Genomic DNA, 15,011 nt, shown 5'->3' with positions numbered 1-15,011 from the left:
TTATTTCTCTTCAATCAATCTTACAGTTATTTGTGAGGTGTATGTGGTAGTATAACTGAGTTGAGTGGTGGTACATGTTTATGACGTTTTGCACAAACATACCGCCCGCCAAAACCAACGGTTTTATATTATTAAAACGCGTATTGACGAGACCAATATGAACTCAAATTAAGATACATTAAAGCGGCAGTATGTGTGGTGTCGACATTTACAACAATGAAGCGATTTTAGCGTAATGTGGAACAAAGTAAAGCTGTTGTGTTTCATCCCGATGCGTTGCTTCTCTTCACAATATGCAGATAACAACTCTGCAAATGAGATGACCAATCAAGAATCCGTCAAACGCACTCGCCTTTCGATGAGAGTATGTTCCCCGACCAGAACTGTCTGGAGTCCAAAGGTGAGTCGAGAACGTACATACGTACTCTGCTAGATGGCTACCTATCCATGGGCCACACCAACGTAGCTGGGAGTGATGAGAATTGCTTGCAAAAGACGAAATCATTCACAATTGGTTATCGGCACTTGTTTTGAGAGCGTTGCACGATTATTGTCACTTCATAACGACTTTAAAACGTTTCCCGTAGGTTCGAGTGGTTTGAAGAAGCCCGGATCCGAGGCCAGAAGTGCTACATCTGCAAGGAACAGTATGCCAATATATCGTGCTGCGCCAAGAAGTGCTTCCGTACGTTTCATACCGTTTGTGGCCTGAAGAATGGTTGTCTGTCCCACTATGTGGACACGTTCCAGTCCTGGTGTGATAAGCACATCGAACTGGTTGACGCGGAGAAACATTCGGAGACGGAAGCCTGCGGGATTTGCTACGATGAAATGGGACCGTACCGGAAGCTGGAGTCGATTCGTGCCCCGTGCTGTCATAATGGCTGGTTCCATCGGCGATGCGTGGCCCAATTTGCCCAATCGGCCGGGTATTTCTTCAAGTGCCCCCTGTGTAACAACAAGGACGACTTCAGCCAGTTGATTCGACAGCGTGGGGTATACATTCCGGAAAAGGACGCCTCATGGGAGCTGGAACCGAATGCATTCGACGATCAGTTGGAACGTCCTTCGGAGTGCGACGCGGAGGAATGCCGTTGTCGATACGGTCGAGATTTTGACGACTGCAAGCGATGGGATCTTATAATGTGTGCAACATGTGGCTCAACTTGTCGTCACGATCAGTGCATGGATGTGCCCTCGAAAAACTACGTTTGCACCTTTTGCCGGCCGATTGTGGGTGACGAGCCTCCAGCTGGTGTGTTGGAGTTGGCAGAAGCATCCAGAAGGGCGGAAGAAGCTAGACGAGCAGCGGCAGAAAAAGAAAACGGTTCCGGTGGGAGCAGACGCGGCAATTCACGAAACTCAAGAAACAGAGCTCGAGATGGATCTCAATCGGACAGCTCCGATTCGGACAGTTCAGTGGAAGACACTTCAACAAAACGCAAGAAGACCAAAAGATGCATTGAATCGTCTGAATCTAGTGCTTCCTCTCCAATCATTGCCAATAAAAAACGCAAATCCCAGAAAAGACTAACCGTACTTGATAGCGAAGACAGCGATTCGGACGTAGTACCGAAACGGAGAAAATCAATCGCTCAAAGGCGATTGTCTTCCTCTTCGTCCTACTCTTCGCTAGTTTCTTCCAACGGAGAAGAAATCAGTTTGAAGGAGTTGGTTCAGAAGATTCCCCTTCCGCGAAGGGCATCGGTCGAGAAACTAATCAACGCGAAACCAGTCGTAAAAGTGGAAAAGCTGTCAGAGGAAAAAATCAAAACCCTAGCATCCTCCGAGAACGAGGACGAAGAAGTTTCCTCGACAGGTTCGTCAGCCGTCTTCGACTTCAACTACCGTGTCAAGTTGAATAGGAAGCAACGGCACAAATCGATGATCGAAATTCCGGCCATCAAGGAAGCTATCCGCTCCGACACGGACACGCTGACCGATGCCTCAGTCGGTGGGAAAGAGGCCATATCCCGTCCGAAAACACCCGCCAGCCAGAAACCGTTCGCCAAGCAGTTCAAACTGAAACTGCTGGGCTCCAAATCGGGGCCACGGAAGCGTTCTACCAGCGAATCAGATCCGGACGTTATTGCAGCGAAGAAACCATGTTCAACAATGGATCTACCGCACAGCAAGACTCGCATATCGCTGTTTCCCTCTCAAGACGAGGAAAATACCTGCCCCAACAGTCCTAGGAAGGCCTCCATCGAACCAATCGCCTTCGAATCTGCCCAAGAGTCGCAGAAAATCCCAGCACCTTCTCCGGTAAAGATGAAACTTTCCAACCACAACCAGCCCTCCATCGTGTTCCCGCCCACTCCCCCAACATCCACTGGGGAAAGCACTAAATCGGCGTCGCATGTTTCCCACCAGCAGAAGACGCTGAATGCATTCTTCAAGATAAACTCCCCGATGGAGGATGCATCCGGTGATGTCGTCGTTGGCACGGAAGCTGCAGCCGTAGGACAATCATCCCAGAGTAGTGCAATAGGAGGGACCGCGACCGAAAGAAATTGTAGCAGCAGCAGCGGCGGCAACAGCGCAAAGATTGGGAAGAGTGTGAAAAAATCGACCGCAACCAAGACGCCGAAAAGTGCGCCGCGGAAAAAGCTGATCCAAATGGATCGAAGCCAACGAAATCTACTGGATTATTTCAATCGCTGCTGACGCTCAAACCCCGGAGAGCGGAATGTTTGATTTCGTTGCACACTGGACCCAGGACATTGTTCCGATATGGAGCGGATTATTTTTGACATTGCATTATTTTTCTCAGTTTATCACAAATTTTATATTGATTAAAATGTCAGTTTTTTTTATACATTATTGATGAGAATTCGATATTCGGTAGGTATCGTAGAGTGAATTATAAATAAAGCGCATAATAGTAATGCTCGACAAAAAAAAAAAAAAAAAAAAAAAAAAAAAAAAAAAAAAAAAAAAAAAAAAAAAAAAAAAAAAAAATGTTCGGTCTCACCGCACCGACTTCCCATTCACTGCAAGGCGCAGTAAGATAGAGCAGCAGCGCAGCAGTTTATATTCAATTTCATCTTTTCTGCCCCAGCTAGCAGCAAGCAGCCCAATTGCTTTCATGCTGTTGCTTTGGGCTGCGTGATGCTAGCCTGTTGGCGCATTACAGCGATGTAACAATGATATCTGTAAATGTTTGCTTCGCTACCTCTCGCATATATAAGCGACTCTCAAAGCTGTGATATTTAGTTGTAAGTTGTGATCGTTACCCATAGTATCCCCCACCGAGCAGGAGCACTGCCTCTCGGTGGTGGGCAATAAATTAGTAGAAGTCAAGTCGTAGTTCGTTCATTCGTCTGCCCCTTCGGGACCAAAAATCACACAACGTAGGGCCTGGTCAATCCTAGTCACGGCACCAATGTTTCGTCCAGGGTTGACCAGGCCCTACGTTGTGTGATTTTTGGTCCCGAAGGGGCAGACGAATGAACGAACTACGACTTGACTTCTACTAATTTATTGCCCACCACCGAGAGGCAGTGCTCCTGCTCGGTGGGGGATACTATGGGTAACGATCACAACTTACAACTAAATATCACAGCTTTGAGAGTCGCTTATATATGCGAGAGGTAGCGAAGCACAAACATTTACAGATATCATTGTTACATCGCTGTAATGCGCCAACAGGCTAGCATCACGCAGCCCAAAGCAACAGCATGAAAGCAATTGGGCTGCTTGCTGCTAGCTGGGGCAGAAAAGATGAAATTGAATATAAACTGCTGCGCTGCTGCTCTATCTTACTGCGCCTTGCAGTGAATGGGAAGTCGGTGCGGTGAGACCGAACACGCATTGTACCATTGCTATCCAAAAATGGGTATATAGCTGATAACTTGCTCTTGGCCGGAAACACTACTCCTCTGGCCAGAAAATCCAACTCCTTTTTAAAGACGTCCTCTTGAGCCAATCGTGCTAGTTTCATCTTGACTGATTGAAGTTCGTTTGGCGTCAGACCAGAATCAAACTTCATTCCTTTCCAAGCTCGCAGTGATCTGGCGAACGTCGCTAGTGATCGAACTACCAGATTGAATTCTGAACGCTGCTGTGTTACATTGTACATCTCCTTAACTGTCCGCTCCTCAGGTGGCTGTTCAACGTTCGCTGGAGGGTTCTGCTGTACTGTCTAATTCACCTCATCCATACTCAACCAGGCTGGTCCCTGGAACCAGAGCTGGTGTTCCAGAAGTTCATCGGGCGTCAGACCACGGCCGGCTGCTTGGGTACGTCAGGAGTTAATCATCAATATTAACCTCCTTTTCCCGAGCAGCCTAGATAGCCGCGTATTGTCGGTAGCGGTTGTTTCAACTGGCTAAGAATTAACACTACGGATTACCTGTTCCGGTGGTAAAAGTCCACCTAACAGGTGACCCCTAATTCATGGTGTGATGCCGTTGGGTAGTGGACGCTTGCTGTATGAGGTACCAGTTTAATTAATATTATTTTGGTGTCATCCTTCAATTGCCCTTCAGGCAATGAGTTCTAAAAAATGTATTACCACCGTGTTAACGGGTGAAGAAAATTGAAGTGTATCTGACCCGTCTAAATAGAAATATAGTGAAAGCAATATTTCTAGTTTGTGAAGCGCAACTTCGTCATTTAGTGCAATAGCTAATTTCTACCTCACACGTAGAAAGTGCGGCACCTTACTTGTATATGAGAACATCTCATCTTCCATATAGTGTTCTCACTTATAAGGGTAGTTAGCTTGACCTGAGTTATCTTCAATGTGCTAGTGTAACTCATTTATTTCGGGCTCTGTTATAGCCGTGTGTAAAAACTACAGCCCGATAGCGCAATATAGTTCTGTACGCAGCTGGCTGTGATGGGACAACTGAAGTACAAAACTATGCGCTCAACAATGTATCTCCTATTGACACTACCTACCTACAGGGTAGCGTGCATCTGTGGGGGTATATGGTATATCAATATAACCGTGCGAACGAAAGTATTGTTGATTGATTAGCCTCTTTTTGAGAGTGGAAGAGTGGAATTATTTGTATGATCACTTGTTTGAATGGGGTATCTTTCGGGTGCATGACATTATGTGCGTCGGTAAAATATCCCTGAATTACAAATTGTTCACTATTTGGTATTTCCACTAAAATAACATAAAGCTGTATATGTTCATGGGTAACGTATGACAGTAAATGTTCGTCGTTTGGTTGGAATACAGCGTTATGATTTATTGCATGTATTACAAACTAATTTTTTCTCTACATGAGAGTATAAGAGTGCATTATAATTTTTGAGCTTCTTGTACTACGTGGGGTATTTAAAGGTGTATGGCAAAATGTGCGCCTTGACTTTATCCCTGTAGTGCAATTTGTTTATGATTTTGTATAGACTCTTTTCTATAGCTTTTGGCGTTCAATTTTTCGCCAACAGTTTGTTTGTTGGTTCAACAACAATTATAATTAGACGATCAGAAGTAGGCATTTTTTTCTGACTCTGGACGTTTGATTATTTTGACTTTGCGATTATATTAGTTTTGGTATAATAGCTGAGCTTTTAGCTAAATCCTTTAGTAGTTCCGTGCAGCATTCAGTGAGTTCTTCTAAAGCTTTTACTGGACGTGCTAAAGGAGAAATACTGCATGTTGGAAAAGAACTACAATGTGTGAAGCCCCTGGCCATGAATAGTGGTGATCTTAGTTTAGCCGCCAAAGGCAAAAACTATGCGAAAACCCAGAGAGATAAATACCGCAAAGCTGCTTTGACCGGTATAATCTCTCTTTGGGAAAACTAGCTGTTCAAGAACTTCATTGCGTTTGCAAATAAGGCTTAAAAGGCATATTTTATGAATGCGATGAATGATGAACTGATGAAGGATTTAAACGTCCTGCAATATCATACGGCACCTATTTCATTAATCTTATCATTCTTCGATTTTAAGCTCAGACTTGGAAAATCTGGTTTCAACTGGAAACCAGGAAACCCAAGACTGGCTCAAATGAAGTTTGCTAATAATAAATGAATAGGTGTCATTTGATTACAAATTCATTAATAAATTTATAATCTTCACCAGTGCAGTATTTGCTGCATTTCCCGGAATGCTGTTGAAGATTTAAATCAAAACGGTGTCTAATCGTATGGTTTCCCATAATTAAGCTGTTTTGGAAACTTCTGAAGGATTAAAAAGACACATATACTGAAAAGGACAGCTCCGTTCTTTTTCAGTATTTGTAATTGTTATTCAATCCTCCTTTAAGGACGAAACTTTTTGATAAACTACGGGTTTTCATATAGTTTCTTGTCGTGTTCTCTGAAATAATACAGGTTCTCGTACTCTAAAGGGCAAAGCATCTTCTGCTGTGGTAGATTATGTAACGTCATCATAGAGTGTGAGAATTTGTTTAGAAATCATTTTCAGTATCCCTCCGGGGGTGCAGAAGTGAAATTTGATGCTCATCAATTCTTACAAGCATCCTTCCAGGGTGTTTGTATGAATCTTATCATCCCTTACAAGTTTCCTTTTCTTTCTCCTTGTTTTCCTAGTCCTTTTCCCATCGGGTAAGTGATGAATGGCTATGACGTGCGAGGCACAAATCTCCCATTTGTAGGGGAACGTGCCGCCTGAGCCCAAATTCTGATACCTGATACCTGAGCCAATCGTGCTAGTTTCATCTTGACTGATTGAAGTTCGTTTGGCGTCAGACCAGAATCAAACTTCATTCCTTTCCAAGCTCGCAGTGATCTGGCGAACGTCGCTAGTGATCGAACTACCAGATTGAATTCTGAACGCTGCTGTGTTACATTGTACATCTCCTTAACTGTCCGCTCCTCATGTGGCTGTTCAACGTTCGCTGGAGGGTTCTGCTGTACTGTCTAATTCACCTCATCCATACTCAACCAGGCTGGTCCCTGGAACCAGAGCTGGTGTTCCAGAAGTTCATCGGGCGTCAGACCACGAGTAGCACTGTCTGCCGGGTTGTCTGCGATGCTGACGTGGTTCCAACGTTCACGAGGTAAGTAAGTGAGAATTGCGGATGTACGATTTGCCACGTTTGTCTTTCACTTACGTGGGTGTGCAGAAAGCCACTGATGAACAATCGTGCTGTCCGTCCACGCCCAATGCTCCACGGTAAGATGCGATATTGTTTCCGTGATACGCTCCATAAGTTCCAGCAAAAACGCCGCACTAAGCTCAAGTCGTGGCAACGAAGCTTGTTTGATCGGTGCCACTTTAGTTTTCGCTGCTAAAAAGTTCACCACGATGTTTCCTTCTTGGTCTCTTCTTCGGGTATTCACCACCGCTCCATATGCCACTTCGAAGGCGTCTGCAAATCCATGAAGTTTCACCTTTCCGTCGTAGTTTGCAGCGAAGCGCGGGATATGGACTTGTTGGATTTTCTTGAGATTCTGCTTGACCTTGACCTTGATCCATGATTCTTCAAACGCTGCAGGTAGTGGATCGTCCCAGGAAATGTCACTAAGCCAAAGCTGCTGGAATAGTATTTTGATGCCAACCGTAACAGGCGACAACCATCCGAATGGGTCGAACAGTTTTGAAGCGTCCGATAACAACTGTCGCTTGGTGTTCACACTGTCCAATTAAAGATGAACTTGGAAGGTGAAGATGTCCTCCTCAGGAAACCACTGAACGCCCAACGCCTTCACAACATTCGAATGCTCTGCTAGTTTTACGTTCACAGGTTTTTAGTCTGTCCTATCAACTTCCTCCAAGACTTCTGCGCAATTACTGGACCACTTACGCAAGTTAAAGTCTGCTGACTTCAGGATATTACCCACCTGTCCTCTCAACTGGATCGCTTCCTCCTTATTCTGGGCCCCAGATAGGAAATCGTCTACGTATGTGTCGAATATAATAGATTCTGCTCCGGGTACACCGTGCTGGGAAAGAGACGAACCAGCCAAGGGCTGAAAGTCTCTCTAATAAAGAAAATTCATTCATTCACCGTGCTGTAGTGTCGTGCAGCCTCTTTCATTGCTTCGATGGCCAAATATGGCGCTGTACCATACGTAACGGTGCATAAACGATAGTGCTTCACTGGTTGATCCTGATTTTCACGCCAAACAATACGCTGATAATTTCAATCTTCTGGATGTATCCAGACCTGGCGATATAAAGGATACGTCACCTGCAATCGCTATCTTGTGCATCCGAAAACGTAGAAAAAAGGAGAAGAGATCCTGGTTCACATTAGGTCCTGTCAATAGTCGATCGTTGAGAAACACTCCCGATCCTGTCATACAAGAGGCGTCAAAAACAACGCGCAATGTTGTAGTTGTACTTTCGGACTTCACCACCGCGTGGTGAGGCAGGTAGAATCTTTTATTGACTTCTACGCCGATTTCACTGGCAGGTATCTCCTTCATATGGTTCAGGGCTAAATACTCTCGAATGAAGTCCGAACACTGTTTGCCAAACGCAGGCTCTCATTCATCGTTCTCAGTCGCAGCGCTTCTCCATCGTTCTCAGTCGTCTCATTGCAACAGTAAGCGACTCACGACTTGCCTTTTGCGGTAGATTGGCCAGCTTCAAGTACGAACAGTGCGCATCGTACCTTCGTGCTGTGCGTACACGAATTCTCTCTGCTCTTGGAAGTTTTCTTAAAAACTACCTAAAGCAATAAAACAGTACTTTTCAGTGCTACTTAAACAGTACTTTTCAGTACTATTTTTTCTACTATTGATCCCTTTACGATCCTTGTTTGGACCCGTGCCTTCGATTTTTCGTTGGACCCGTTGGCGAAAGCTAGCGGTGGTAATCCTTCTTGGACACCGTCTAGGGAAAAAACCTCTCGAAGGTCACGTCTTTCTCGTTTATTAACTAAACATGGTATCAACAACTAACAAAAGGAAGGGTGAATCTCTGAATTCACTACTTCCTTCCAAAAAAGTGGGTTTTAAAACTGTCACTACACGCGGCAAGAATGGAAGAAAGGACGCTTCCCCGGAATGCGAAGTTTCTTCCAAGAGTGAAATGAATAATTGTATTGAAATGAGCAATCAGTTCGATGCTCTAGACAAATTTTCCGAACACCAAATCGAAGCAGCCTCTAACCCAGGCTCTTTGATTCAAGTGAGGAAGCAAAGAGTGCCGCCTATCGTGGTCAGTTGTTCCGAATTTGGGGGATTTAGGCAGGAGATCTTGAACTCCATTAGGGGAATCAAGGTTTCCTTCCAAATCGCAAAGAAAGGAGACTGTCGCGTTTTGCCGGAAACTCTTAAAGATCGTGAACTTCTTCTCAGATATCTTGAAGAGAAGAAGCACAAATTTTTTACTTATGACGACAAAACTGAACGTTTGTTCAAAGTCGTCTTGAAAGGTCTCTCAAGTGACTATAAGTCACCTGAAGAGATCAAAAATGGAATAAATGATTTACTTGGATTTTCCCCAGTCCAAGTAATCATTATGAAAAAGAGAACCCAATCTGGCATTGTTCGGAAAGGGCTTTCTCAAGAATATTATTTAGTTCACTTTAACAAAAAAGAACTAAATAATATTAAAGCTTTAGAAAAAGCTAAACTTATGTTCGATGTCCGTGTGACGTGGGAACATTTCCAGAAACCTGGAGGAAATTACCAGAACCCCACTCAGTGCCGTCGGTGCCAAAAGTGGGGTCATGGTACAAAAAATTGTCGCATGGATGCTAAATGCATGATTTGCGGAGGTTCTTCTCACGCTAAGGACGACTGTCCTGTGAAAGAAGATACCAGAAAGTTTCAATGCGCCAATTGCAAGGGCCCTCACAAAGCTAACTTTTGGGAATGCATTTCACGCAAAAGAGTCGTTGAGGCTCGTGCCAAGCAGATGAAGGATAATATCCGTTACGATAACGGTCGTTTCCGGAATTTGCCTGGTAGAGTATCGAACAATGCTCATTTTTCAGTTAACGATCGCTTGATTAGGAATCATACCCACCAGGAAGATCATAATCATGCTCATTCACAAACTAATTTTAATCCGTCGGGTAGCCGTTCGAATCTTTCAATTTCGAATGTATCTACCCACGGTAAATCCTTTGCCGATATCGTAGCAGGTAATTTGTACACTTCCCCTGTTCGTTCCATGAGTACCCATTCTACTTGTTTCAAATCAAATGGAAAAAACCCTACCGCCACAGGTAACTCCTACCCCGCTTCTTCGTCTACCGAAAATTCTAATGGGAAATCATCAGATGATATGTCTGCCGATTGATGCAATGTTCAAAGCCACCACTATGACTGAAGCAGTCCAAGTAGGTGTAAAATTTACAAACCAAATTGTTATTGGATTACGTTTTTCTAATGGATCCAAATAATAATTTAAATATTTTAAATTGGAATGCTCGTTCTCTGAATGGTAAAGAGGACGAGCTGTTTAATTTTCTTACAGCTAATAACGTGCATATAGCAGTTATTACCGAAACGTATTTAAAACCTGGATCCAAACTTAAAAAAGATCCTAACTTTTTTGTTTATCGTAATGATCGACTTGATGGGGCATGTGGGGGAGTTGCAATCATCATTCATAGGCGTATAAAACATCAACTGTTTTCGTCATTTGAAACTAAAGTTTTTGAAACTTTAGGTGTTTCTGTTGAAACACAGTTTGGTAAATATACTTTCATAGCTGCCTATTTGCCTTTTCAATGCTCTGGACAGCAAGTTAATTGGCTTCAAACTGACTTGCGAAAATTGACTCGCAATAAGTCAAAATTTTTTGTCATTGGTGACTTTAATGCCAAACATCGGTCATGGAATAATTCTCAAAGTAATTCCAACGGCAGAATTTCGTTTGATGAGTGCTCTTCAGGATATTTCTCAATTCAATACCCTGATAGCCCTACATGTTTTTCCTCTTCTAGAAATCCATCTACGATTGACTTGGTCTTAACCGACTCTAGTCATCTTTGTAGCCAATTAGTTACTCATGCTGATTTTGATTCTGATCATGTCCCTGTTACATTTCAAATATCCCAAGAAGCGATTCTCAATCCTATCAGCTCCACTTTCAATTATTTACGAGCCGACTGGAATATTTATAAAACGTATGTTGACTCTAATCTTGATGTTAACATTTCTTTAGAAACTAAAATTGATATTGACAATGCTCTTGAAACTTTAACAAATTCCATTGTTGAAGCCAGGAACATTGCAATTCCAAAATGTGAAGTAAAATTTGAATCCGTGATTATAGACGATGATCTTAAACTCTTGATCCGTCTTAAAAACGTGAGGAGAAGGCAATTTCAACGCACTCGTGATCCTGCTATGAAAATTATATGGCAGGATTTGCAGAAAGAAATCAAGAAACGTTTTGCAGATTTAAGAAACAAAAATTTTGAAAATAAAATTTCTCAATTGGACCCCGGCTCTAAGCCCTTTTGGAAATTATCTAAAATCTTGAAAAAACCTCAGAAGCCTATACCGGCATTGAAAGAGGAAAACAAATTATTACTAACTAATTGCGAAAAAGCTCAAAAACTTGCTATGCAGTTTGAAAGTGCGCACAATTTTAATTTAGGACTTACTAGTCCAATTGAAAATGAAGTTACTCAGGAGTTCGAAAATATTCTCAATCAAGAGAACGTTTTCGAAAATGCCTGGGAGACTGATTTGGAAGAAGTGAGAACTATTATTAAAAAATACAAAAATATGAAAGCTCCTGGCGATGATGGAATTTTCTACATCCTCATCAAGAAACTTCCAGAAAGTAGCTTATCATTTTTAGTTGATATATTTAACAAATGTTTTCAATTAGCATATTTTCCTGACAAATGGAAAAATGCTAAGGTTGTTCCAATTTTAAAACCAGACAAAAATCCTGCAGAAGCTTCTAGCTATCGTCCAATCAGTTTGCTTTCCTCCATCAGTAAACTTTTTGAAAAGGTTATATTGAACAGAATGATGGCCCACATCAACGAAAATTCAATTTTTGCCAATGAACAGTTCGGATTCCGCCATGGACATTCGACCACTCATCAACTTTTACGTGTAACAAATTTGATTCGTTCCAACAAATCTGAAGGCTACTCTACTGGTCTTGCTCTTCTAGACATAGAAAAAGCATTCGACAGTGTTTGGCATGAAGGTTTGATTGTAAAATTGAAAAATTTTAATTTTCCAACATACATTGTTAGAATAATTCAAAGTTATCTGTCAAATCGTACACTTCAGGTTAATTATCAGAACTCCAGATCTGAAAGACTTCCTGTAAGAGCTGGTGTTCCCCAAGGCAGCATTTTGGGACCAATATTATACAATATTTTCACATCTGACTTACCTGAGTTACCTCAGGGATGTCAAAAATCTTTGTTTGCGGATGACACAGGCCTCTCCGCCAAAGGACGAAGCCTGCGTGTCATCTGTAGTCGATTACAAAAAAGTTTGGATATTTTTTCTTCATACTTGCAAAAATGGAAGATTTCTCCTAATGCTTCCAAAACTCAACTAATAATATTCCCACATAAACCAAAAGCTCTTTATTTGAAACCTTCAAGTAGACATGTTGTCACGATGAGAGGGGTTCCAATAAATTGGTCAGATGAAGTTAAGTATCTAGGACTCATGCTAGATAAGAATTTAACTTTCAAAAATCACATTGAGGGCATTCAAGCCAAATGTAACAAATATGTAAAATGTCTCTATCCCCTTATTAATAGAAAATCAAAACTTTGTCTTTATCGGAAGGAAATGGCCATAGAACGAAACATCAGTCGATTAGTGGCGAAAAACTCACGAAACTCGGATTTTAAAAGACCCGTGCGAAGAAATCGTGCTCGCTTATTACGCATTAACTTTTATTCTAAAATACAGAAGGAAATACAAAGGTTGGCAATATTTTCTCTTCCGCTGTTTGACAAATGACAGCTAGTCTTGCTTCCGTTTCTGAAACGTCACCAGGACGTCAGCGCCCTTCAGAAATTCCGCCTACACTCCTCCTCGCTGACGAACTGCATTTCCGGCATCAGTTAAGTCCGACAAGTCCTAGAGCCTTCGTGAAATATTTGATCTTATTCGGCCCCAAAGGCTTCGTAAAGATGTCGGCGATCATCTCACTGGTCGAACAGTAGCGTAGCTGTATTACTCCCTTGGCGCATAAATCCTTGGCATGATGATACTTGGTGTCTATATGTTTGCTTCGTTTGTTCAGACGATCTAAGGCCACGAAGTCTATACAACTACGATTGTCTTCGTTGATTGTAGTCGGCCGCCGTTGCTGCTCGCCCAGCTCACCCAGCAAACGACGTAGCCATATCACTTCTTGTGCTGCATCCGATAGAGCCACGTATTCAGCTTCCATTGTTGATGTTGTAACGCATCCTTGTTTCCTGCTGGCCCACACTACAGGAGCTCCACCGAAGAAAAACACAAAACCGCTCGTTGATTTTCTGTCGGACCGATCACCGGCCCAATCAGCATCACTGTAGCCGGCAAGGACCATATCACCGGTTTGTTGAACGCCTAGCTTCAGCTCGTAGTCCTCTGTGCCGATCAAGTACCGAACAACTCGCTTGAGCTCTGTCCAGTCACGCTGCGTTGGAGCACTGGTCCTCCGACTCAAAATTGAAACAGCGGCTGCGATATCCGGTCGCGTATTGGAAGCAATGAACAGCAACGCGCCAACCAAACTGTGGAACTGCTTGTTATCTGGTAGCACGTCACTTTCAATCTGCTTGAAATATCCAACATCCAACGGTATGCTTGACTTCTTTGCTCCATCCAAGCCGAAACGAGCTGCTATCTCACGAATAAACGCTTTTTGGCTCAAGCAGTAGAAGCCATCCGCCGCTCTTCTGACTCTCATCCCAAGGAATTGACTGACGCTGCCGAGTATTGAGATGTCGAACTCACGCTGTAACTCCTTCTCGACAATCGTAATCTGCTCTGCTTCTTTGCAAACGAGGATCATATCATCAACATAGATTAGCAAGTAAATCCATTCACCACTTGCCAATCGTTTCATGAAGAGACATGGGTCAGACAACGATTGATGGAAACCCAGCTTCGACAGCACAGCTTTCACTGTAGTATTCCATACTCTCGCGCTTTGTTTCAAGCCATAAAGACTCTTATGAAGCTTGCAAACATGTTCCTCCTTTCCCGGTTCCTCGAATCCAATAGGCTGTCGTACATAAACGTCTTCCTCCAGCTTTCCGTTTAAGTAGGCACTTTTAACGTCAACGTGTCTTACCTCGAGTTTCCGTTGTCCGGCGATGGCCAACAGTACCCTAAGCGTCGACTGCATCGCGACAGGAGCGAAAACGTCGCTGAAATCCACTCCATATTGCTGGGAATAGCCTTGGGCTACAAATCGTGCTTTGTAGCGCACCGTTTGGCCTGACGTGTCTTTTTTTCGTTGAAACACCCATTTTGATCCGATGATTGGATGATTCGGTGGTGGTGGCACAAGAGTCCACGTACCTCGTGTCTGATGAGAATTGTATTCCGCATTCATTGCTTCTATCCACCTTTCTTTATCCTGGCAATTCACTGCTTCCATGTACGTTGACGGAACATGGTCCACCACTTTAGCAACACCTACCACAAAATCGTCGAACCTTCTTGGGCGCCGCCGTTGTCGCACACGTTGCTCTCTTACACTTGAGCTTCCAGCTGGATTCAGATCCTCGCCTTCAAATTCGTTGTCAATATCCGAATAGAACCCCTCAAATTCAGATTCGTCCGCAATGCTGTTCCAATCCTCTTCACTATCTGACTCATTCTCCGGAGCCGACTCCAGCTGTACTACTTCCTGTTGCTTCTCGATGTCAGCCTCCAGCTTGGTTTCAGGATCTGGAACGACCGAAACTTTCTCCTCCTGCATCTCTGAACCCACTTCTAGGAACCGAGCATCCCGGCTTATGGTGATCCTTCTTTTTGCCTTATCGAGAAAGCGATACGCCTTCGCCTTGCAGTCATAGCCAACAAAAACTAGTTTTTTAGCTTTACTGTCGAGCTTACTGCGCTTTACGTCCGGCACGTGGACGTAAGCCTCACAACCGAAAACCTTAAGGTTACCAAGATCCGGTTTACGTCCTGTCC

The 15,011-nt window shown here is 43.3% G+C and overlaps 1 protein-coding gene across 1 annotated transcript; it reads left to right on the top strand.

Moving 5' to 3' along the window:
• Nucleotides 1-580: 580 nt before the first annotated feature.
• On the top strand, nt 581-2,894 carry LOC5568345. Its single transcript, XM_021854986.1, has one exon. The coding sequence runs from the start codon at nt 832-834 to the stop codon at nt 2,665-2,667; it is 1,836 nt and encodes a 611-aa protein (XP_021710678.1). The 5' UTR covers nt 581-831; the 3' UTR covers nt 2,668-2,894.
• Nucleotides 2,895-15,011: the final 12,117 nt, after the last annotated feature.

The sequence above is a fragment of the Aedes aegypti genome, chromosome 1 (genome assembly GCF_002204515.2).
Source record: "Aedes aegypti strain LVP_AGWG chromosome 1, AaegL5.0 Primary Assembly, whole genome shotgun sequence".
In the NCBI taxonomy this organism is placed as follows: domain Eukaryota; kingdom Metazoa; phylum Arthropoda; class Insecta; order Diptera; family Culicidae; genus Aedes; species Aedes aegypti.
Note: the sequence above shows the minus strand (reverse complement) of the source record. Positions and strands in the feature narration are given on the sequence as shown.